The sequence below is a fragment of the Mercurialis annua genome, linkage group LG2 (assembly GCF_937616625.2).
Source record: "Mercurialis annua linkage group LG2, ddMerAnnu1.2, whole genome shotgun sequence".
In the NCBI taxonomy this organism is placed as follows: Eukaryota; Viridiplantae; Streptophyta; class Magnoliopsida; order Malpighiales; family Euphorbiaceae; genus Mercurialis; species Mercurialis annua.
The window spans coordinates 55887056-55913593 of NC_065571.1; the positions used below are offsets into that span (position 1 = coordinate 55887056).

At 35.0% G+C, this 26538-nt stretch overlaps 2 protein-coding genes across 2 annotated transcripts; both read right to left on the reverse strand.

Moving 5' to 3' along the window:
- Positions 1-4591: 4591 nt before the first annotated feature.
- LOC126667366 (uncharacterized) lies at positions 4592-9835 on the reverse strand. The gene is made up of 4 exons (XM_056104726.1): positions 8140-9835; positions 6051-8003; positions 5896-5987; positions 4592-5845 (listed from the first exon to the last, which is right to left on the reverse strand). The coding sequence occupies exons 1-4, from the start codon at positions 9833-9835 to the stop codon at positions 4592-4594; spliced, it is 4995 nt and encodes a 1664-aa protein (XP_055960701.1).
- A 14232-nt stretch (positions 9836-24067) lies between these two features.
- LOC126668770 (uncharacterized) lies at positions 24068-25931 on the reverse strand. Its single transcript, XM_050361948.1, has 2 exons — positions 24677-25931; positions 24068-24120 (listed from the first exon to the last, which is right to left on the reverse strand). The coding sequence occupies exons 1-2, from the start codon at positions 25929-25931 to the stop codon at positions 24068-24070; spliced, it is 1308 nt and encodes a 435-aa protein (XP_050217905.1).
- Positions 25932-26538: the final 607 nt, after the last annotated feature.

The window sequence follows — 26538 nt, forward strand, 5'->3', positions numbered from 1 at the left end:
GCAAAACCAGCAAATATACCCAAATTACGAGTTTTCACTTTCAATTGCACCCTCAAACATTAAATTGATCTCTTTTCACTTGAAAAAATAGGTTATTTTTATTTTAAATAGAATATTAAGTCCTATTTTAAAATATATGCTAAAATTTAAAGTATTGATTTGAACATTTTTCAAGTGAAAAGAGGTCAATTTAATGCTTAAGGGTGCAATTGAAAGGAAAAGGTCGTAATTTGGGTATATTTGATGGTTTTATATCGTGAGGGTGCAAACGAATTAGGGGTAAAAGGTGGGGAGATTTTAAGGGGATAAGCCTTAATAAAAGGTTTATTTGTACCTATTTTATATTTTTAGAGATTGGATTGAATCAATTTAAACTTTAGAAATATAAATAATTATTCATAGAAAGTTGAAAAGTGTATTGACGAAGAGGCAACTGTAATTTTGACAACAGATATTGGCTAATTTTTTAACAGTAAATAATGCAACAATTTTTTTTAGAAAAAAAAAATAAAATCACTGTGTCTTTTATTTTTTATAGTGCGAGAATTGAGCGGAAAATACCAATTTTTCTTCTTGTTCCAATTTGATTTGGATTTCAATATATACTACTATTTAATATTATACTATTTAATCAATTTTTATTAGTTTTATTTTTTAATTATAAATTATACCCTTAATGAAATCTATTATCGTGATTTTGCTTGCATCTCATGTGCTACGCACGTGAACGACATTTATATGACCCGTTATATATATATATATATATATAAAACATTAATTAAATTATTAAATAAAATATTTAAAGTAAGCGTGGATTTTTCATATGGACTACGCAAGTAAGCATGTAAGACTTAAAATTTGAATCGAGCATGTTGAGATGATCTAAACAATATACGATTAAAGCACTCATTCACAAAACAAAATATGATTAAAACCCTGATCTTGCCCCATAGAGTTTATTAATCACTAATCAATGTTATTTTCTTCTACTTTTAATAACATAATTTGCGTTGTATGTTTCTAAATTAGAATTATACTTAGACTCATAGTTTGTGCTGGAAGTTATTAAATTAGAATTAATCTTGGACTCTGTATAAGATTTCTATTAACACTTTTTATGATATTTAAATTGTTTAAAGATATTAGTAGTTTAGTTTGAATTAACCTTTTATTAGTTTTATTTTTTAATTATATATTATACCCTTAATGAAGTCTATTATCATAATTTTGTTTGTCCCCCTCCCTTTCCACATATAAGATAGTTACTAGCGTTTCGCCACGTACTACGCACGTGAGCGGTATTTATATAACCCGTTATTTAAATTAAATATCGATTAAAATAATAATTACATATTTATTTTAAAGACATTATTATAATTTATTTTGACTAAAGTTAAGATTATGTCATACTCGTTATATATATAGTAACATTTACATGTTCCGTTATATTTATTAAATATTAACTGAATTAATTAAAGCCGTAGCACATGAGTTATTTTATATGACCCGTTATATAAATTAAATATGGAGTAGTATTTAAATTTCAGTAAATTATGATGAATATCTTATATTATTAAAAAAATTGATGATGTGTATTGGATTATCCGTTATACACATATTACAAAAATAGTTGAAATTATACTAATTACCAATATTATTTTTATTGACTAATTAATTTATTTACCATTTCAATATATTTCCATTAAATATTAATTGCATTTGTTTTCCAGCACATACACACTGTTGGTACATTATTCAATCTCTTTAATAACAAAATTAATTGTCATTTAGTCTCATGGAAATAATTTAATAATATCACCTGTATTCATTAGGTTCGTCAGGACTGTAAAGATATGAGATTAGTCTAATTATTTTTTTAAGACTCTTACTTAACTTCAAATGATAAATTTACTAAAACAAATAGACTTTTGTTTAACTGCAAACAATAAATTTATCAACTTTTAATTTGTATTTATATTTAACTATATAAAATTTTTAATTATTGAAAACTAATATCGTAATTTAACCTTTGTTACGTGCTATGCACGTGAGCGACATTTATAAGACCCGTTATATATATGAAATATGATATATATATTATTTTATAAATATTAAATATCTTAGTATATATTTACACGTTATGTATGTGAGTAATATTTATACGACTCGTTATATATTTGTATATATTAATTAAACTATAAATATAATATTAGTTTTTAATAAATTATAAATTGCATAATTATAACCATATTCGTATCCAATAGTATATGTGGTGTTTCAAAATTCGATTTATACCTTTACAATTCTTATCATTTTCCATGTACATCTATGATTATCCAATAGTAATTTAATTCTTAATTAATTAATTATAAATTAATGAATGGCATGTATGTGTAGGTAGAAACACACCAAACTCTAAGTTGTACATCTATTGGAATTTAACTCTTAATTAATTAATTATAAATTAATGAATGACATGTAGGTAGAAATACATACCAAAATCACGTCTAAGATAATTTTCAATGAGAGAGTTTTTCAATAGTAATTGAACTCTTATTAGTAATTAAACGGAAATTAACACGTAAAATACATTTAAATCTAATTTTAGTTTTTCAATAGTAATTGGACTCTTATTAGTAATTGATATCTTAAATAATTAATTATAATATTTTATTATTATACCCTTAATGAAGGCTAATATAATAATTTTACATGTCCCCCCCTTCCCACATATAAGATAGTTATAGATAGATAGATAAATAGATAGATAGATAGATAGATTATCTCTTTTAACTAGTCCATATTCATTTTTACACTATTTTTAATTATTTTTTTCACAATTATACGATTTTTGAAAAAGTATGATCGCATTTGTACGCTCTTCTTTTCTTAAACTTGCCAATTTTTTTTGTCTTTATCACTAGAACAGTACATTAGTAATAAATCTTAGTAACATAGTACACATATTTTTTTATAATCAAACATTTAATATATTTTTATTTAATTCTTTTTACTTGATTTTTTTTAGAATTTAAACTTCTCCTAGTGCACACTTTTTTTTAAGTATTGATGTTATTATAATAAAAATATTTAATTTTTAAATTAAAAATTTAATAAATATACTCACATCATCAAGACACTTGTCTATTTTTTAATATTCAATTCATTTTAAATATGAACACTTGTCGTATACATTGAAACACTTGTTATTTTGACTTTTTTTAACTTTTTTCTATTTAATATAGTATTATTATTTTATCAAGTCATTATATATATACACACTAATTTTTTCATTTAATTTTACATTTATCAATAATATATATTATGTTTAAATATTATCTATTTTTATGAAATAAAAAATATAAATAATTAAAATGTGTACTACTCATTTACATTATACATATGTGTGATAAGAGTATAAAAATAGAATTATTATTTATCATTCAAATGGATTTATAATATTAGTTGGTAATAGAAAACAATAAAATAGAGTAAATAATATTCCATAACGTGAGCACCAACGAGCGACTAACAAAATAAAAAGCAATCGAAAGATAGTTTGATCCACTTTTGTTGCACTTTTGTGAATTTTGTACTTATATGATATTTCGCGCCAAATCCGCGTGCGAGGATGTGGTTTTTTTTTATCCTTTACTCAATTAATGTTTCAATTAGCCGAGTCAAATTGTCTAAACCTTCACTCGGGTTCATAAATTCATCATTAATGCTCCTATTTATCATAGTATGTGCCAATTTGGTATTAGTGTGGTGATTGGAGATATGATATTAGTGTATAAAATAGGCAAGAATGTAATAGCCATCTAAAATAGTTATTCCTTACTTTATTCAAGTAATGTAATTTCGTAGATTGTTATTCCATTATTTTTTTTTTGCTTACAAAGAGATGCCAAAGCCAAAGAGCTTAAAAAGCTCTACACATTCGAGGAAGCGAGACGCCGATAATATCTTCCATGATGAGATTAGAAACCCCAACATGCATTTCATCATAGGTGGTCAGCCCTAGCGCATGGGAAAATCCAAGATTAGCCATCCAATCCGCACAACGGTTACCTTCCCTATAGGTATGGCGGATACAGACATTCCAACTCCTACCTAGGAGATTTCGGATAGCACTAAAAAGACTAGCGTTCACATTAATCCTGATATCATTCTTCAAAAGAGACTCAACAACGATCTTACTATCCATTTCTAAGATTATGTTCTTGTAACCGCGCTTCCAAGCAATATCGAGACCGTCGAGGGCGCCCCAAAGCTCCGCCTGTAAAACTGAGCATCTCCCAATGAATCTACTATAGCCAAACAACCAAACTCCCTCATTATTCCTGGCAACACCACCCGAGGCTGCATTATTCGCCAAAGATCGAACTGCACCATCAGTATTAAGCTTGATCCAATCTGAAGGAGGAGGAACCCATCCAATGAGGGACGTCGTTTTGGGAGCAAGACCGGGACTGGAAAGCTTGATAAAACGTTGTGCTTGGTCCGTGTAGTTCACCATATTTCTGATGGAGTGCACGACTTCATCCGTGCTTCTTCTTTCCCCATTAAAAATGAAGCTGTTACGCTGATTCTAGAGACACCAACAAGTGATACCGAAGGTCACTATCCAATTCGCAGCATCCATGACTATTTTTCCCTGCAAATTTCCGAAGAACCAATCAGTGAAAGGCAAGTTAAAAAATGCATAATAAGCATTAGTACTAAGCAGTTTACGCCACACTTCCCTAGCCATAATGCAGGATCGAAATATGTGTTCGCCATCTTCAACATTGTCGCCGCAAATAGAACATGAAGCATCCTCTGTCATGTGACGTCTTTTCCGTTCATGATTTGTGAGAAGCTTGTTGTTCGCGCCCAACCACAACAAAATTCTAACTCTTTGAGCCCCAGGCCAGCTCCAAATCGCTTTCCAATATCTCTGGTTAGCATCGCAAGGGACAGTTCCCTGAATATCATACGCAGAGCTTACTGAAATGTTGCCGGAACTGGTCGAACTCCAAAAGAGCTGATCGGTCCCATTAACAGCAGAAGGAGGATTCACTGCTGCAAGATGCAGAAGTACCGTGTTTGGAACTTGGCAAGACAAACGACCCCAATCCCAATTACCATTGACAACCAAATCTTTAACTTTTAAAGAAAGGTCACTTTCAGCAATAGGAGAAATGGATAGCAGTTTAAGAGGACCAAGATCATTCAACCAATTATCGTCCCAAAATTTGACTTCACTGCCGTCACCGAGAGCCCAGCTGCACCCTGAAACAATAGTTCCCCATAATTGAGAAATATTCCTCCAAAGAACTGAGTTGTTGGCTCCTGCTTTGCACGAATTACCATTTCGAATCCAGCCATATTTGCTTCTAACCACTTGAACCCATAACAGCTCAGGCTTGGTCATAACAGAAAATCCGAGTTTCATAATAAAAGCGTTGTTTTGTCTCTTCAAATCTCTGATGCCGCTACCTCCTGAAGTACAGGGTGTGCACATATCTTCCCATTTTATGAGACAATGCTTACGAGAACCCTCTTTGCTACCCCAAATGAAATTGCGGACTAAACTGTTGATGCTATTGCAAAGGCTTTTGGGGAGAGGAGCTGTTTGCATAGTATAGCTCGGGATCGTCATAAGAACTGATTTAGCAAGGGTAAGCCGACCCGCCAAAGAAAGGAGATTGGCATTCCATCCGGACAACTTCTTATGAATCTTGTCTAGGATGAAAGCATAAGTTTCTTTGGTGATTCGAGAATGGAGAAGCGGCACACCAAGGTATTTCCCAAGATCATGAGAACGTTGAAAACCCAACAAGCTGCTGATATTGACTGCACACTGAAAATCCACGTTAGAAGAAAAAAAAAATTTGTCTTAGAAAGACTAACGCTGAGACCGGAGCTTTTAGAAAACTCATCCAAAATGGATTTTACAATGAGCCCTTGACCCTCTGTTGCTTTCCCGAATAAAACCAAGTCATCTGCAAAAAACAAATGAGACAAATTAGGACCAAGTCTATTAAGTCTGATAGGACTCCACTCACCATTTTGAATAGAAAGATCAATGCGATGAGAAAGACGTTCCATACAGAGAACAAAAATATAAGGGGAGAGGGGATCCCCCTGACGGATGCCCCTAGAAGGTTTAAATTCTTCAGAAGACGTTCCATTCCAGAGAAGACTCATATGAGAAGAAGAAATGCAATGCATAATGACTTTGATCATATGTGTAGGAATACCAACATCCGTGAGGGTATCTTCGATGAACTTCCAATTAAGGCAGTCATATGCTTTTTCAAGATCAACTTTAATGGCGAACCAACTCTCTTTCCCTTTTTTATTACGCATAGAGTGGATGACTTCCTGTGCGATGATAATGTTATCAGTGATATTACGCCCGGCTACAAAACTAGCTTGAGTAGGCCGAACAATGCTAGGCATAAATTTTTTAAATCTGTTAGCTATCACTTTAGTCAGGATTTTGTAAACCACAGTACAAAGGCTTATAGGACGAAAGTCTTTGATGGTCTCCGGCTTCTCAGTCTTGGGGATGAGGGAAATAAGAGTTCTATTAATATCACTCTCCATAACTCCTTCCTTAAAAATATTCCGAATAGTAGAGCAAATAGAATTCCCAACAATGACCCATTGATTTTGATAGAACGCAGCTGGGATGCCATCGACACCAAGAGCTTTCCAAGGCTGCATCTGAAAGAGAGCTTGATGAATTTCCCCGTTGGTGATTTCACTATCCAGACGACTGATTGTGATGGAGTCAAGCGCAGGAAAGCAACCCCGAACTTGGTAAACAGGTCTGTTGTTACAGCTTTCAGTGTACAGGCCTTTGAAAAAGTAAACAGCCAAGTTGCGCAGGGAGGCATCATTGTCACACCAGTTTCCATCCGAGTCTTTGAGCACACAAATTCGATTCCTTCTTCTTCTCGCAGTAGCTTTAGCATGGAAATAAGAGGTATTGCGATCTCCAAGCATGAGCCAATTGCATCTAGATTTTTGCAACCACAAGGCTTCTTCTCTCAAAGAAATTTCATCGAGCTCAGCTTTTAAATTGTTTTCCAGCTCAGTAAGGTAATTAGAAGGACGATTTTCAAGATATCTCTGGATGCCATTAATCCGAGCCAACAAGATCCTTTTTTGCTTGAAGATGTTTCCAAAAACGTCAACATTCCATCCTTTAATTTTTTCCGTAAACAAATGAATGTTATCATTGAGAGACTGTTGGTTATTCCAGCTATTCTTAACCACGTTAACAAAATCTTTGTGAGTAAGCCAAGAAGCCAAGAACCGGAATGGCTTATTGTTGACAACATCCAACCTGTGAGTATTAAGCTTGATAAGGATAGGCCTGTGGTCGGAATGAATACGAGGGAGGTGATGGGTGACAGCATTCAGATGTTTTTGCAGCCAAAGATTATTACAGATGGCTCTATCCAGCTTTTGAAATAAATTTCCCCACCTCCAGGTGAAATTTGGGCCCACAGAATCCAGCTGAGTAAGAGCGTTCTTCTCCAAAAAATTTGAAAAATGCGGGCAGCCATGATTTCTGAAGCGAGAACCACCTTTCCTATCTGTGGAATAGAGAATAGCGTTAAAATCACCTGCAATAATCCACGGGAAATTATTACCAATATTTAGTGAAGAAAGATCCCTCCACATATTATTACGATTAGAAGGACTAGGACTACCATAAACAGCAGTGAAAAGGAACGTCTCACCGGTGTTATCAAAAGTTAAGGAGATGTGGATAAACTGGAAATGGTTTAATAAAATATCAACTTTAGCATTCACATTCCAGAGAAGCCAAATACCCCCGGAAAAGCCATGAGCTTCCACACGATGGGAAAAGTCAAAACCAGTACGTTTTATAACCTTATCTGCTTTGATACCTGCGATTCTCGGCTCAACAACAACCATAATAGAAGGATTATAATAATCACGAAAAGATTTAACAGAGCGAACAAAACCATTTTTAGCTGCCCCTTGGCAGTTCCAAATAAGAAAGTTATTAATCATAAAAAAAAAATATAAAGAGAAAGGAGGCTAACCGCCATTAAACTTCCATGCTCTGATCCTTCGGAGAGTCGAAACTCTCTGTTTGGTCAGACACTAAAATACCTTCGGATATAGCTCCTGTATCTTCAAATTGTGACTCTGGGATGTTCATCTCCATGAGCAGATCACCAATGTTGGTGTTATGCATCAAATTAGGAGCCTTCTTCTTTTTAGTCTTAATGCTGTTTTTAGAGTTTTTATTGATCTTCACACTCCATTGACTGCGGGTTTTATCCGAGCCTTTTGGAGGAAATTTTTCACGTAAAGAAAGGAGTTTAAGCTGCGGAATTTGATCCTGCACATTCCTCGGAGGAGAAAAGACTACAGCAGAATGGCTTTTAGGGTCAAGTGAAACGTCCACAGGAGAAGGAATAATGTCAGTAGATGAGCTGTTATTAATGACATTCACTTTCCCATTAATGCAAGGAGTAGGAAGGTGAGAAACATTAGCTTTTGCATGGCCCTGCATGTGGGAAGATGACGTGGACATATTAGTTGAGGCATTAATATTATGGGAAAGGGACTTACCTTGTGTGTTGGACACATTCACTTTATTATTGGAAATCTTTTTTGCATGGAAATTCAAAGTTTCCTTTTGCATGGCGGGAGCAACATTATTCTTGTTACCATGAGTGGAGGATTGACCATGATCATGATCCTCTAAAGTGGCAATAGCATCAAACCTTGACCCTGAAGATTTATTACCGTTGCTTCCTTGATTGTTGGCGGAAAAGTCGGGTTTCCTTCTACGATTTGTCACCTGCATCCACGGTCCAAACGGAGCATCTTCCATGGTCGACGGCGAAACTGAAGAAGGACCAGCATGAATGGTTGTAGGGCCATCTGTGACACCATTAGTAGACTGTTTATGGGGACAGAGGTTCTTCCGATGCCCATATTGACCGCAGTCAAAGCAAATAATAGGGAGACCCTCGTACTCGACCTTCTGAATATGACCGTCGATCATAATTCTGGAAAAAAGAGGTTTAGTTAGATCCAAATTGATAGCTAATCTCGCAAACTTACATCGTTCTCTAGCTTCCGTGTTGAAGTCAATTTTGATGACATTCCCTATGGTTTTGGCTATCGCTTTCAACACATGATTGTGGTAATATTGAATGGGCAGACCTGGAAATCTAACCCAGGCAGTTACCGAAGTCGCATTGATGTTGTCTGAAGAGAACTCGGGGTTCCATGGTTGCACTGTGAGATAATGACCAAAGATAACCCAAGGTCCTCCCGACAAGGCATTGATATAGTCATCCATCGAATAGAATCTGACTAGAAAAAAATTGTTATCAAGATCAACGAGGCTCGGGTAGTCTTTCGGTTTCCAAAGCTTCAAGAGACGGCTGAGAAGAGTTTTATAGCCAATAGTTTTACCAAGAAGACGGACAACAACACAAAATCTCATGTTTTGGGCAATAAGATTATGAATCCTATCAGAAAAGTTGATCGTCGGGACTCCTTTATTATCCCCAACCTCAATATCATCATCCAAAAGGTTGAAAACAGTATAGTCTTCATCATGTATACTATGATCAGTTCTTGTATTGTTGAGAAGAGTATCTTTAAAAGATACTTTTTCAGTAGGCTCATTAACGATGGCAGGGGGATTATCCATGATTTCCACTTCCATATTGTTCACCTCCTCCAACCCCTCTTGATCGTTTTCCTTGCGAATCTTCACTTTTTTTGTTGATCGATTAGGATCGATATTGGACAGACCCTCGCTGGGACAGAGAGAAGTTTCTTGCATTTTTTTTTTGAACTTTGCGTTTTGTGAATTTGATTAAGACTAGCCTTTAAGCTAAATGCCAGTAGATAATTTCTTTAAAACATGTGATTGTTATTCCATTATTAATGTAAAATAAGAATTCTCTAAGAATATAAAGGTTAGTTAATATCTCATTTTTTTTAAAAAATAGTTATTTTATCTTAAGTATATTCTATTCTACAAAGCATACATGACCTAAAGCAAAGCAGGTTGAAATAATCGGCTCGCATAAATTCTTCACCGTGTGATTTTTGAAATTGATGTACAAATTAATGACGGTTTAATGCGTGTTCAAGCTAAGGTGGTTGTTAATTCAAGGTCTAGATTGTGCTTTTATTAATGTGAGTAAGGGTCTACCGATGGCTTGATCTTTCTAATATACATCTTGATCTCCAGAAATTTTTAAATATATTCAGATTTCAACTTTTGACTCATCGGTAAGTCCATCCGGTATCTGAATTTCCTCTGAAGATGGCAGTTGAGATTTTTGGTTATTTTCAGTTCATGAATGGCATTCACCATCACCTTTGGTTGTTCTATTTTGTCAAGTTCATATTTTTTTCATTTTAAAAAATGTATAATTCATCAAAAAAAAAATTATAGTAAAATAAGATCTAATAATACTCGTCTTGGAATGAGAAAAATACAAAAAGGCAAACACTCATATAAACACCCCTGTATTTTATCAGTTTTGTTCAGGAAGCCTCTACTCCAAAGTTGTTCACGTCCAGGTCCATGTACTTGTCAAACTCTGATTATGACACCCTTCAGTGGACGGAATTTAGCATGTGAAATTCACTCTTCGTTAATTGACGGAAAAAAGTGACGTGGCGCTTATTCCAATATATAGAGCTATACGAATTACTACTTAATAAAAAAGTTGTAAAAGAAAATAAGTTTGATGGAAAAATATAATTTTCTCCATTTTCTTTCCAACAACTAATGCACCGCCTGAGTTTAAAGTAAAACTCGGTTGAATCTCCCATAACAACAACGAGTCACCATTCTTGCTTTTACATACTTGCAAATATTATATGCTAAAATTTAGATATACATTCCCAGATGTTGGTGCTGCTGCATATTGGAAAATGAACTTTTTCTCATTAATTTGCAAATGATTACAGAATCAGCCTTTTATACTACAAGGCAATGGAAACACATAATCAGCGTGTGATCCAAGATACATCAGCTAATTATGAATCTATTCACTAATACTAGTCTAGATACATAAAAAGCAGTTATCATAAAAGTTCCAGCTCAGCAATCCAGAAGCAGAGAATCTCCATCTCATCAATCTGCGTGATCCAAGAATGCTCCAATCACAGTAGCTGCAGAGAATCTCTAGCTCATCAATCTGCGTGATCCAAGAATGCTCCAATCACAGTAGCTGCAGTTGATTCCTTTTGTGCACATGTGTTATTGTGAATTATGTCAGCAGAAGACTCATTCTTCAATAGCCCCCCACAAGCTGGAGTGTAAATATCTTGAAGCTCAAGCTTGGAAATGCCACTATGAAATAAAGCAGGACTGAGTGCCTTAGTGAAACAATCAGCCAATTGGTGAGATGAAGAAACAGGAAGCAAATGAACAACATTGTTCTGTAACTTCTCCCTTATGACATGGCAGTCAATTTCTATATGCTTTGTGCGTTCATGGAAAACTGGATTGTGTGCCAATTGCAGAGCTGACTGATTATCACAGAAGATAAGGGCTGGTTTTGAATGATTCTGAGATAAGTCCTTCAAAAGATAAAGGAGCCATTGTAATTCACAAGTTAGGACTGCAAGAGCCCTGTACTCTGCTTCTGAAGAAGATCTAGAAACAGTAGACTGTTTCTTAGATTTCCAAGATATGAGAGAATGTCCCAAAAATACACAGAATCCTGATACTGATCTTCTGGTATCTGAACATGAGGCCCAATCAGAGTCACTGAATCCCTTGAGTTGCAAAGCTGAGGAGGAGGAAAAGAAAATTCCTTTACCAGGAGAAGATTTAAGATATCTGAGCACTCTGTGAACAGCTTTGAGGTGTAAATCAGTAGGTGTGTCCATGAATTGAGAAAGTTGTTGAATAGAGAATGCAATATCTGGTCTTGTATTGCAGAGATACAGAAGTTTTCCAACAAGCTGTCTATACATAGTACCATCTGCTAGAGGAACACCATCTGTTTTTGTACGCTTCTGAGCAGGTACCATGGGGGTGGATGCTGGTTTAGAATCTAAGAAGCCAGATTCTGTCAAAAGATCAATGGTGTATTTTCTTTGGCAAAAATTGATGCCAGTTTTAGATCTAGCAACTTCAAACCCCAGAAAGAATTTAAGTTGACCAAGATCTTTGATCTTAAAAAGATCATGCAGATATGTCTTGATTGAAGTAATTTCTGAGACTGAATTACTTGCAAGTATGACATCATCCACATACACCAATAAGGCAATAAAATTGTCACCAGTTTTCTGAACAAACAAAGATGGATCAGAGGGAGCAGCTATAAATCCTTTAGCTAAGAGAGCTATGGTGAGTTTGTGATGCCACTGGCGACTAGCCTGTTTCAAGCCATACAATGACTTGGTTAGATGACAAACTTGACCAGGAGGAGCTGAGAAACCTGGTGAAACAGTCATGTATACTTCCTCATTAAGATCTCCATGTAAAAAGGCATTGTTAATGTCTAATTGATGGAGATGCCAGTTGTTAATAGAAGCCAAAGCAAGTAAGGTTCTAATAGTGCTGATTTTAGCAACTGGAGAGAAAGTGTCTAGGTAGTCCAAACCTGGTTGTTGAGTGAAGCCCTTAGCAACCAATCTGGCTTTGTATCTGTCAATAGAGCCATCTGCCCTTTGTTTAACTTTGTACACCCATTTACATCCTATAGGATGTTTGCCAGTTGGTAGAGTTGTGAGTTTCCAGGTGTTGTTATCAGTGAGAGCTTGAAGCTCTGCTGTCATTGCTTCATGCCAATGATTGTGTTTTACTGCCTCATTGTACGTTTTGGGTTCACTTATGATGCTTAGGTTGGCTGAGAAAACTTTATGAGAATTAGTAAGATTATCATAAGTGTGTACTTTTGAGAAAGAATGTGGGGAGGTTATAAGGTTTGAAAGAGAGGGTGGTAAGGTGCAATGATAGTCTTTTAAGTTGGATGGAAGGGTGATGGTTCTACTGCTTCTTCGTAAAGCTGGGAATTCATTGGCAGTAAAAATGGGGTGAGGTGTATTATGAGAAATAGTAGGTGTTTGGTGCCATGGACTATGAGGTGGTTGGTTTGGAGAGGAAGGGCTGAGAGAAAATTGTGGTGTGTCTACCAGAATAGGATCAATACTGTGAGAAAATGAAGGTTGAACAGGTAAAGTTGAAGTTTCTGGTTTTGGTGTTGGCAGAAGCAGAGGAAACATATTCTCATAAAAAACAACATTCCTGGATGTGAAAATCCTTTTGGTGGAAGGATTATAAACTTTGTATCCTTTGGTGTGAGCAGGGAACCCCACAAAAATGCCTTTAACTGCTCGAGGATCAAACTTGCTTCTCAACTCAGGAATAGTACCAGCATAGCACAAACATCCAAAAGTCTTGAGATGTTTATAATTGGCTTCTTTGTCAAAAAGAAGTTTATATGGTGTTGAATCACCAATGACTGGAGATGGTAGTCTATTAATGAGATAAACTGCATGATCAATGCAGTGATTCCACAAATACAATGGTAAACCAGATTGGAATTTCAATGTTCTAGCTACATTCAAGATGTGTTGTTGCTTTCTTTCTACCAAACTGTTTTTTTTTTTGGGGTGTAGACACATGAAGTCTGATGAATTACTCCTTTTGAATTAAAAAAGTCTTTCATCTAAAATTCAGAACCATTATCAGTCCTTATAACCTTTATTTTCTTAGAAAACTGAGTATCCACATAAGAGAAAAACTGTTGAATTAAAGGCCTTGTTTCTGACTTGTTGTGCATTAAAAATACCCATGTATATCGACTGTGATCATCAACTAGAGTGAGAAAATACTTCTGTCCATTAATAGAAGGCTGCTTTACAGGACCCCAAATATCCATATGGATCATATCAAACACATTATCACTTTTGGATTCACTTAAGGGAAAAGGAAGTTTTCTTTGTTTTCCTAAGTGACAAAACTCACAAGAAATGTTCCTGGAACATGAAATAGCTGAATCAATGTTTTGAAGTTTCTTCACTCTAGACTCAGATGGGTGTCCTAATCTGAAGTGCCATATCTCAGCTGTAGATAAGACTTTAGCAGATAAAGAGTTGCAATGAGAGTCAGCAGAAGAAAACAACTTCAATGAATATAGACCATCCTTCTTACTAGCTGATCCAATCATCATGGATTTGCTCATATCCTGAATAAAGCATGAGTTTTGATACATAATCAAACACAAATGTGGAGCATTAGTCAACTTGCTGGCTGATATCAAGTTGAAGCTAAAAATTGGTACATGTAGGACATTTTTGAGCAATAATAAGGGACTGAGTTGAATGTCTCCTATAGCAGCAACAGGAACTTTTTCACCATTTGGTAGTCTCACAACCATGTTAGAAACAGGTTTAGAAGATATGTGCCACGATCCATTTTCATGAATCGCGACCGGCGCTAGGGTATGGGTAATGTAGTACCAAAACCCGTAGCTAGCCTTTCAATTAACATATAAACCTACAGAAAACCAATGCTCGGGGGCAACCGAGACTTCAGCCTAAATCTAGCAGTTATAATATTCCACAATTAATATAACATGCTTAGCCAATTCCGAGACTAATATAGATTTATCATAAATCAATGTAAATATTATAATCATACCAAAGCAATATAACCAGTCGAACCAATCCGACAAAATATACAGTAATAATAAAGACGTCTAGTTACTACTGCGGTCTAAGAATAAAATAGTTTCACTGTTTTACTAAAATAAAAGGGAACCTCCGAGGAAAAGTAAATGCGGAGATCACCAGACTCACTCAGATCATAACCCTGGGGAAAATTGGGAAAACAACGGGGTCAGATATACTGAGATGAGTTTATACCACTATCTACATTTACTAAGTGGAAAACCTTTAAAACGTTTAAAACATTTAATAACGATATTACGGATAATAGTTGGAACCCTAATCCACAATTCTAAATAAAAAACATAATCCAACAGGTCTGGTCCCGAGAGTTGAGCTACACCGAGTTACCACTGACCACACTTATACCAGAGTCCCGAGAGCTGAGCTACACCGAGTTACTCTACTTGGTCCCGAGAGCTATGCTCACACCGAGTTACCACATTACCATAATTACCTTTCCCAGATCATTACCGGTGCGCACGCAGTCCTAATGATGCCCATTAGGTAGCATGTTCCACCTAGAAGTCATAATATAAAAACAGTTCGAAATATACGTACAGTATATATATATTTAATATTAAAATAACAATTTACTTAATAAAGCGGTAAATAGTAAGTACAAACTCACTCCTTGCTAATCCACGTAATAACAGGCAAGCAGCTAATCCTGGTTTGCCTTTGGAGCACGAACAATAGACGAGTCTAGACAAATAAAATAATTATTAAAAACAGAGCCTAACTCTAGAGAGTACTAGACACCACATAGGACTAGCACAATTAACACGTCGGAATTAAATAAACCAGAACAACACAAAAATACCCAAAAGGTAATAAAGCCCAATTTAAATAAGTCTATTGAGTTCTCGCTTAAAATTCAATTTATAGATATTATTTAATAACTTTAAATAATAAATAATTTCCAAATAGTGAGTTAGCCGAGTTACCAATAACTACCAAGCTAACCTCACTGGTCGGGTGACCCAAGTCTAACCCGACTCAAAACAATTATCAAATATAAACCCAAGTTTATATTTATAAAATAATTTAGCAAAATAATAATCCATTTTAAAAGCGGAACTCAATAACTTCAATTCTAAGTAACCCAAGTTACAAATCAAAAACTTAATCATTTTAAGTTAATAAAAGTTTAGGGACTAAATTGTACTTTTGCCAATTAGGGACTAAATTGTACTTTAGTCAATTTGATATCCGAAATCAAATTAATTGCTTTTCTTATTAATTAAAACCAACCATAAAGTTATTAACTAAAAATCCACTTAATTAAGTTATAAAATAAGTTCAGGGACTAAATTGTAATTTAGCCAATTTCGTGCCAAATTGACATTCAAAAATAAATATAATTACCCGAGTAATTATATTAATTTAAGCTATAAAAATTTAACGTATAAAATTTACCCATTTAAAATTTAAGTTATTATCGAAACAAATGAATGAAACTTAAAGGATCAAATAAATTCAAACAAAACATATCAATGATCAAAGTGGCAAAAAGACCATCTTCTTCATTCAAAAGCAGTAACCCGCCAAGCCATGGAAATAAGCCATCAATTCAACTTTTACTTACAAAATCAAGAATCTCAATTTAAGCAAGCCTTTAATCATAACTCTAAGTATTTACACAATCTCAGAAACGCAATCTTAGGTAACAATCATGAATCAATGTAATACCGAACTAATCTTAACAACGAAACCAAGAACAATCGATTTCCTACGGATCCGAATTGGCTACAATCATGACAACAATTTTGATGAAAACCGACTTTAGAATCATTCAAACTAAAGTAATAGAGAGTAAGAATCCTTCTAAGGATCTAAGAACAACGGCAGTAAACATACAAACTCAAAACAGAATTTATAAAGCTTTAAAACGGAAACCGTACGGCGATTGAAACGGGATCGATTACGTACCGTTTGGCAAAACCGAGATAGGGAATCGAAGGTACGGGAGTCTAGAACGTCTGGGATCAAACGGAATCAGTTTCGATCTAGAAACGAACAAGAACGATCAACAAAACGGAATATCGTTCAAAGGTAAAATCTGGAAATCAAAGAAACTAGAAAACTTACCAAACAGCGATCTTTGGAAGATGATAACTGCTTCGATACTCGGCCAAAGAACGAAAGAAAAGTGGCTAGGTTTAGTTTGCAGCGTGATCTAGGTTTTCTGTTTAGAAGTCGCTTTTAAATAACGAGTGGAAACGGGCCGTAAACGAGTTCGAAGTGAGCTAGACGAAAGGGTACCATGGGCTGTCATGTTCTCGAACGAGAACAGCCCATTTGGGCATGGTTCTCGTTCGAGAACCCCTGGTCTCGAACGAGACCAGGCCTGGAAGGGTGGATTCTCGTTCGAGAATCTCACATTCTCGAACGGGAATCCACCAAAACATATTTTTTTTTCTTTTTAATCAAATTTAAAAACAAATGGTTGAACCAAAAATCAACCCCAAACCAACTCAATCGAATCAAGCCGCTATCATCGAAGTTACTTCAAAACGACCGGAAAAATTGTCGGAAATTATCGAAAAATAAATTAAAATTTTACGGGATATTACATTCTCCCCAACTAATTAAAAATTCGTCCTCGAATTTAACACGATAAGCAAAAACCACCAGAACAACACGTAACACAAGTAAAAATCATAAAAGTTACAGAAACTCAAGATATCGTACCTCACGGAAAAAGAAAAGGATAGCGATTCCGCATATCCGACTCGGTCTCCCAAGTACACTCCTCTACAGAATGATTGCGCCAGAGAACTTTGACCATCGGAATCTCCTTGTTCCGCAATTTACGCACTTGCGTATCAACAATCTCAACTGGCTGCTCCTCATAGGACAGCTCCTGGTCAATTTCAACACTCTGAGGCACAATCACGTGCGAAGGATCAGAAATGCACTTCCTCAACATAGAAACATGAAACACAGGATGTACTAACGACATGTCTGGCGGCAGAACCAGACGATAAGCCACAGCTCCAATCCTCTCTGAAATCTCATAAGGACCAATATACCTCGGCGCCAACTTTCCTTAACGCCAAAACGAACCTCGAATCTCAAATCTGAAACTGATTTGCAATATAACAATTACAACACTCATAAGCGTAAAATTTGGATCTTATCAATTCGGTGCTCCAACAATCACTCGATCAATACAATGTGAATAATCAACAAATTATTCAACTGGGAGCCACAATTACTCTATACCGGAGTGGTTTCCAAAACCAGTTCGAGACCTAACTATTATAAAATTTCCAGTGTCCACTATACGACTAAGCGCTAACTCAACTGTTGTTCTCCAAAATCTAAACTCTTTAGCCTTAACAAAACAATAACACTGCAACATAGCTGTCAGAATCTATCGTTCTAAAATAATTTCTTATATCCTCTTATAATATCTCGACATCAAAATGACCGACATCAAAACCCAATAACTTCAGATAATATTTCGGTTCCCAAACAAACATTATAATAATCATCTAATCTTAACGATTGGTACTAGCTCGATAATACTATTAACTTGTGAAACAACAACACAAAAACTCATATCGCAATTCAGAGAAAAGCGAACCTCTCTCATGATAACAAAATAAATTCTATATCAAAGATAGCCAAATCCATCATAATGATTCTTCCAATCACTCAGAAACATAACGCCACGACTACTCTAAACATTGACTGCATCTGACAACATAAAATTTTGTCGCCAACCAAGGGTTCAACAACTGACCCAACGATATCCATCATTACGATAATACCCTCTATAACAAAATCGATCAACCAATCATGGTGGTGGAAACCTATTAACCGCGATTTCGATTTTTTTTTTAAATCAACTATCTCATATAACCAAATCGAACTCAAATCCTCAAAATTATTCAATCAATTGACTATAGTCTCGTATACAACGAGAAATCAAAACGATTAGTTTACTACGACCGGATAGTTAGTTATGCTCAAAACCAACTCCTGTGAGTATAAAATCTTTTAATACTAATATTTTATATACAGAAAATTTTCCACCCTATTTAAAAGACTCAACGTCTTACACCTTCTTTTGCATTCAAAAATCGGGATACTTTTATCATTGAAAAACCATCGGTTTAGCAAACCCTTGAAAAATTTCAAAACCTCCACATTTAAAATCTGATTTTTTTTTCTTACCTCTAATATATTTGCAAATTTATAAACAGTTCAACTGTCAAAATTTATGCTCTCTTAAATCAAACTCGTTAAAACACTCTTTAAATAATTTATACTTAAAAAGCCAACTGTGGCAGAATTTTCCGTATTCAAAATACACATTAATGTTTCAAACATACCAAAATTTTAAAGCGCTTCTAAATTTTCTCAAACAAAACACCATATGAAGACATCGCTTAAGCGAAAAATTTATTATCTCTTTTAAATCAATTTTGACAAAAATTCTCCCTTTTCTCAGAAAGATAAAATCAGCAATGTAAATCTCTTGTTTATAAACATACCTTATATCAGTACACCAAAATACTTTGGACAATTTCAATCTGAAAAGATAAGGTTTCTTTTAAAAATACAGTGTATACACACACATGAGCAAAACCAATATCCTTAAATCACAAATCCTTAAATCACGAATCGAAAATTATCATGAACTCTTCCTACTCTGACTCTAACCATAAACCGCACTTGGCACAACTATGTCCCGAGCGCAACCTCAAAATCATTCTTACTCACCACCAAAAGATTCTGATTCTACAGACCATAATCTCACAGCAAAAACATCTAATAACCATCATCATCATCACAGAGTATTTGTCTAGCTACCTTCCGGTAACAGTTTCAAAATCATTTGAAATTCCACAACTTTATAAATACATTTACCCCAAAGGGACTCGCGAGTTTGTTCTAAGACATTTTTCTAAAAACACTTTGTCGATAAAATCTATTTTACATAATTGTGCGCCAGGGTGATGACATCTCTCATCCCCAAAGAGTTGCATCCAACCCTAATAATTTCTATGCACGTGATGCATGTACTATTGTGCATGTATTAATTATTAATTTATCTTATAGTTTAGTGAACATACTTTGTGTTCAATGCAACCCTATTCGTGACATTCTACATGCATGTTCAAGATATGTCTGGGCACAATTACGTGTTGAAAATATTTCAAATTTCAGCAAATCAATCTTTGAAATCCATTTCTTAATAAAACATTTGCTAGACGTTACACTATGTGAGATGTGCACTTGATAACCTCAAAATATTTCTCAAAATTCCTTACTTGTAACCTAGCAACATTCGATGCTATAAAAAAATTCAACCTAAAATTCTGTTACAACTCTTCCGCATAAAAATCTAACTACCCTAAACCCTAATCGAAACTCATTCCCAAAGAAATAACACATCAAACGTTCTTACCAAATCTACCGCCAGCTCCCGCATCGCATCATCAGACTTGATGGAAACACCAGTGCATTAATACACCGATCTATCTTCTCCGTTCAGAGTTTTCAATATCCGATCTAGGATAATCAGATATCATCAGCCAATCTGAAGGAAGTACTTCCCTCGTATTCCTCGATATCGAAACCCCAAGGTTTCGATCCACGAAACAGAAACAGCAAAGCCCGGCGCAACCCAAAACCGAACAAAAGAGGAAGAAGATCAAAAAGAAGATCTTACTCAAAGGTCAAAACTATACATCGAGGTAAGGCAACCATAACCACATGATTAGATCATCTCACGTGCTACACCGCACGAAGAGACAAAACTAAAACAATCAACTTAGTCCAACAGACAAGCGAGTTATAAAACACAAATAATGTTCACAAGATAACAAATCTGAAAATCGAAAACCACGAAACCATGCCATTGAACACAATTTACTCAAGCATTCTTAAAACAAATCAGGATATGCCACAACATTTCCTTGAAATCTCATTATAAATTTACCATGTAAATATATCGTCCTTTAATAGTACGCTTCAAAATTCGTTTTGAAATTAAAAACAAATACGAAAACTTCCAAATTTTGCTGAGCCCCAAGGTTAAAACAAAATCACATTTTGTAAAAATCTCTTCTTATTAATCAGTTGCTTTAAAACGGATACCCAAGTATCTCAGACAATAAAATTATCGAGCTAGCCGAGTTATTACAACTACCAAGCTCAACTCCTAAATTTGGGTGACCCAAGTCGAACCCAAAACAATCGTTTATAAAACGTATTTAAAATATTTGTAAATCCGGAAAAGTATTTTAATAAAATTTCCATCCCTTCAAATTTTGGGAGCTCAATTTAAAACAACCGCTAAACGGTAATTTAAAACTCAAGTGAGAATTCTTTGATTTCAAACATCTATTCTGTAAATCCCAAAAATTTAAAATGCTGGCATACTACAACATGATAAAATAACTTCAACGTTAAATTCTTAAAACAATGACTTATCTCATAAAACATCATTTGAAACCATCGCTTGTTAACACCAGACCAAACATAATATTTCAAAATATTTACTGGCAACTCAACCAAAAACCATCTTTTTAAGAATTTAAAATTAAACTTCTCTTATAATTCTATGTCGATATACAAATCGGATAAAACAATATTCTCGATAAAAATCTCTAAATCAACATGTGGTCAAACAATGCATGACCATCAAACACGTTTTAAGGTTTAACCCAAAATCTCTTTAATTGAAAAATAAGGCTAACGTCCAACATACGATCACATTTAACATCAACAATTGAGGCCAAAGCCAAGATGTACTTTATTAACAAGGCAAAGGCAGTTCAACGCATCACGTAAAATAACTGTAACATTACCATAAATTCTAAATCGTTTTAGGCATAAACGACAAGTCTTATCAAACATCATACCCAAGTATGAGTCTTTAGGAAAATTTACCAACCTATGATTTCCCGAGAAATCAAAAGCAATTATAATCACCCAAGTGAAATAATCTCAACATGATAAAACACAGCAATTAACATCCAAGTGAAATAAATTGTCAATCAAAGCATCAATACCAAATAAGGACTGACAGACATCACCTATAGGATGTAGGCTGAAGGTTTGAAAACAAATGATGACGTTTAAAAGACAAGACACGAATCCTAATTCCGCAGTAGTTCCTAAGACACGATATCAACTTATCATACCAAAAACACATAGCAATTAACATGCATAAGGCCTTGGTTTGAAACCAAAGCTCTGATACCAAGTTTTTCACGACCCATTTTCATGAATCGCGACCGGCGCTAGGGTATGGGTAATGTAGTACCAAAACCCGTAGCTAGCCTTTCAATTAACATATAAACCTACAGAAAACCAATGCTCGGGGGCAACCGAGACTTCAGCCTAAATCTAGCAGTTATAATATTCCACAATTAATATAACATGCTTAGCCAATTCCGAGACTAATATAGATTTATCATAAATCAATGTAAATATTATAATCATACCAAAGCAATATAACCAGTCGAACCAATCCGACAAAATATACAGTAATAATAAAGACGTCTAGTTACTACTGCGGTCTAAGAATAAAATAGTTTCACTGTTTTACTAAAATAAAAGGGAACCTCCGAGGAAAAGTAAATGCGGAGATCACCAGACTCACTCAGATCATAACCCTGGGGAAAATTGGGAAAACAACGGGGTCAGATATACTGAGATGAGTTTATACCACTATCTACATTTACTAAGTGGAAAACCTTTAAAACGTTTAAAACATTTAATAACGATATTACGGATAATAGTTGGAACCCTAATCCACAATTCTAAATAAAAAACATAATCCAACAGGTCTGGTCCCGAGAGCTGAGCTACACCGAGTTACCACTGACCACACTTATACCAGAGTCCCGAGAGCTGAGCTACACCGAGTTACTCTACTTGGTCCCGAGAGCTATGCTCACACCGAGTTACCACATTACCATAATTACCTTTCCCAGATCATTACCGGTGCGCACGCAGTCCTAATGATGCCCATTAGGTAGCATGTTCCAACTAGAAGCCATAATATAAAAACAGTTCGAAATATACGTACAGTATATATATATTTAATATTAAAATAACAATTTACTTAATAAAGCGGTAAATAGTAAGTACAAACTCACTGCTTGCTAATCCACGTAATAACAGGCAAGCAGCTAATCCTGGTTCGCCTTTGGAGCACGAACAATAGACGAGTCTAGACAAATAAAATAATTATTAAAAACAGAGCCTAACTCTAGAGAGTACTAGACACCACATAGGACTAGCACAATTAACACGTCGGAATTAAATAAACCAGAACAACACAAAAATACCCAAAAGGTAATAAAGCCCAATTTAAATAAGTCTATTGAGTTCTCGCTTAAAATTCAATTTATAGATATTATTTAATAACTTTAAATAATAAATAATTTTCAAATAGTGGGTTAGCCGAGTTACCAATAACTACCAAGCTAACCTCACTGGTCGGGTGACCCAAGTCTAACCCGACTCAAAACAATTATCAAATATAAACCCAAGTTTATATTTATAAAATAATTTAGCAAAATAATAATCCATTTTAAAAGCGGAACTCAATAACTTCAATTCTAAGTAACCCAAGTTACAAATCAAAAACTTAATCATTTTAAGTTAATAAAAGTTTAGGGACTAAATTGTACTTTTGCCAATTAGGGACTAAATTGTACTTTAGTCAATTTCGTGCCAAATTGACATTCAAAAATAAATATAATTACCCGAGTAATTATATTAATTTAAGCTATAAAAATTTAACGTATAAAATTTACCCATTTAAAATTTAAGTTATTATCGAAACAAATGAATGAAACTTAAAGGATCAAATAAATTCAAACAAAACATATCAATGATCAAAGTGGCAAAAAGACCATCTTCTTCATTCAAAAGCAGTAACCCGCCAAGCCATGGAAATAAGCCATCAATTCAACTTTTACTTACAAAATCAAGAATCTCAATTTAAGCAAGCCTTTAATCATAACTCTAAGTATTTACACAATCTCAGAAACGCAATCTTAGGTAACAATCATGAATCAATGTAATACCGAACTAATCTTAACAACGAAACCAAGAACAATCGATTTCCTACGGATCCGAATTGGCTACGATCATGACAACAATTTTGATGAAAACCGACTTTAGAATCATTCAAACTAAAGTAATAGAGAGTAAGAATCCATCTAAGGATCTAAGAACAACGGCAGTAAACATACAAACTCAAAACAGAATTTATAAAGCTTTAAAACGGAAACCGTACGGCGATTGAAACGGGATCGATTACGTACCGTTTGGCAAAACCGAGATAGGGAATCGAAGGTACGGGAGTCTAGAACATCTGGGATCAAACGGAATCAGTTTCGATCTAGAAACGAACAAGAACGATCAACAAAACGGAATATCGTTCAAAGGTAAAATCTGGAAATCAAAGAAACCAGAAAACTTACCAAACAGCGATCTTTGGAAGATGATAACTGCTTCGATACTCGGCGAAAGAACGAAAGAAAAGTGGCTAGGTTTAGTTTGCAGCGTGATCTAGGTTTTCTGTTTAGAAGTCACTTTTAAATAACGAGTGGAAACGGGCCGTAAACGAGTTCGAAGTGAGCTAGACGAAATGGTACCATGGGCTGTCATGTTCTCGAACGAGAACAGCCCATTTGGGCATGGTTCTCGTTCGAGAACCCCTGGTCTCGAACGAGACCAGGCCTGGAAGGGTGGATTCTCGTTCGAGAATCCACATTCTCGAACGGGAATCCACCAAAACATATTTTTTTTTCTTTTTAATCAAATTAAAAAATAAATGGTTGAACCAAAAATCAACCCCAAACCAACTCAATCGAATCAAACCGCTATCATCGAAGTTACTTCAAAACGACCGGAAAAATTGTCGGAAATTATCGAAAAATAAATTAAAATTTTACGGGATATTACAATATGAATAACTGTGAATTACATGTTATGTGGTATGTGGCACCTGTGTCTATTATCCATTCAGTAGATTGGCAACCCCTAGTTGAAAAACAAAGAGGTGTGATATTACCTGGAGATTCCTCAGGCTTGAAATGAGTTGAGATAGTGTTGACATGAGCAGTGGATCCATTCTGGTTGATCAGTGCCAGAATCTTGGAATATTGTTCTTGAGTAAAAAATTGCTGAGCATTATCATTAAAATCTGCAGATTCAGCTTTACTGCAATTGTCAGAAGCATTGCTGCATTCAACTTGGTTAGCATACACAGGTGCATTTCTCTTATTTTTGAATTGAAAGTTTGGTGGAAAACCATGTTTTCTGTAACATATGTCAACAGTGTGTCCTTCCTTGCCACAGTGAGAACAGATTGGTTTCTTGTTTTGATTGAAGCCAAAATTTCTTGGCTTTGGTCCATTGCTTAGATAAGCAGGGGCTCCTTTGTTGTAGAAAACACTTGATTCTGCAGAAGTTGATGCAGGATTATAGTGATCTGGTACTTCTTGATTACCATCAGGAGAGTAGTTTGCATGACTTTTGGAATAGAAAATGTTGGATTCAGCAGTATTGCTTCCAGATCCAAGTTGTCTTTCATGTTGAATTATCATTGAGAAGGCTTTGTTAATTGGAGGTAGAGGCTCCATCATCATTATCTGAGTCTTGAGAATTCCAAAGTTGTCATTGAGACCTTTCACAAAACGTATTACCTTATCATTTGAGAAGTAGTCTTTTACTGTCCTCAACAGCATACAAGAACAGGCAGGATTGCAAACACAATTAGGTATAGGTCTGAGGCTTCCAAGCTCATCCCAAAGCATTTTCAGCTGAGTAAAATAATCAGTAACTGTCATATTGTTCTGTTTGAAGGAGTAAATTTCCTCTTGAAGATCTGAGATTCTTATAGCATCAATTTGAGAGAAACGTTCTCTTAAATCTTCCCACACATCAATTGCATTATCTATACAAGATAGACTTTCTGAGATTGAATTACTTACTGCTCTAGTCAGCCATGAACACACCATGTTATTGCATCTTTCCCATGCTGGAAAAGAAGGATCATTTCTGCATGGAACAGCAATGCTTCCATCAATGAATTTCAGCTTGTTCTTAGAGATCAATGCTTTCTTCATGGCTCTACACCATGAATGGTAATTTCCTTCAGTTAACAAGTTTGTAACAAGCAAAAGTGAGGGATTCTCACTTGGATGGACATAATATGGATTTGAGGGAATATCTTCAGGTCTAGTAAAAGAATCTGCCATTGTTGACAGTTATCAGAAGCTTCAAGAAAGAAATTAAGGAAGAAGAAGAGTGTTTGGTTGCTAAGAAAATCAGCAATGTGCTGTTGAATGAATGAGAAAATAGAGAACAAATTGCTTTGATACCATATTGGAAAATGAACTTTTTCTCATTAATTTGCAAATGATTACAGAATCAGCCTTTTATACTACAAGGCAATGGAAACACACAATCAGCGTGTGATCCAAGATACATCAGCTAATTATGAATCTATTCACTAATACTAGTCTAGATACATAAAAAGCAGTTATCATAAAAGTTCCAGCTCAGCAATCCAGAAGCAGAGAATCTCCAGCTCATCAATCTGCGTGATCCAAGAATGCTCCAATCACAGTAGCTGCAGAGAATCTCCAGCTCATCAATCTGCGTGATCCAAGAATGCTCCAATCACAGTAGCTGCAGTTGATTCCTTTTGTGCACATGTGTTATTGTGAATTATGTCAGCAGAAGACTCATTCTTCAATACTGCATTGCTAAAAAATGCAGCTTTTGGATTTCCTTTTGTGATTTGAATTCAAGAGCTTCATTGTCATATTATGTTTATTTTTACTTGAATTAGGTTTGTGCCTG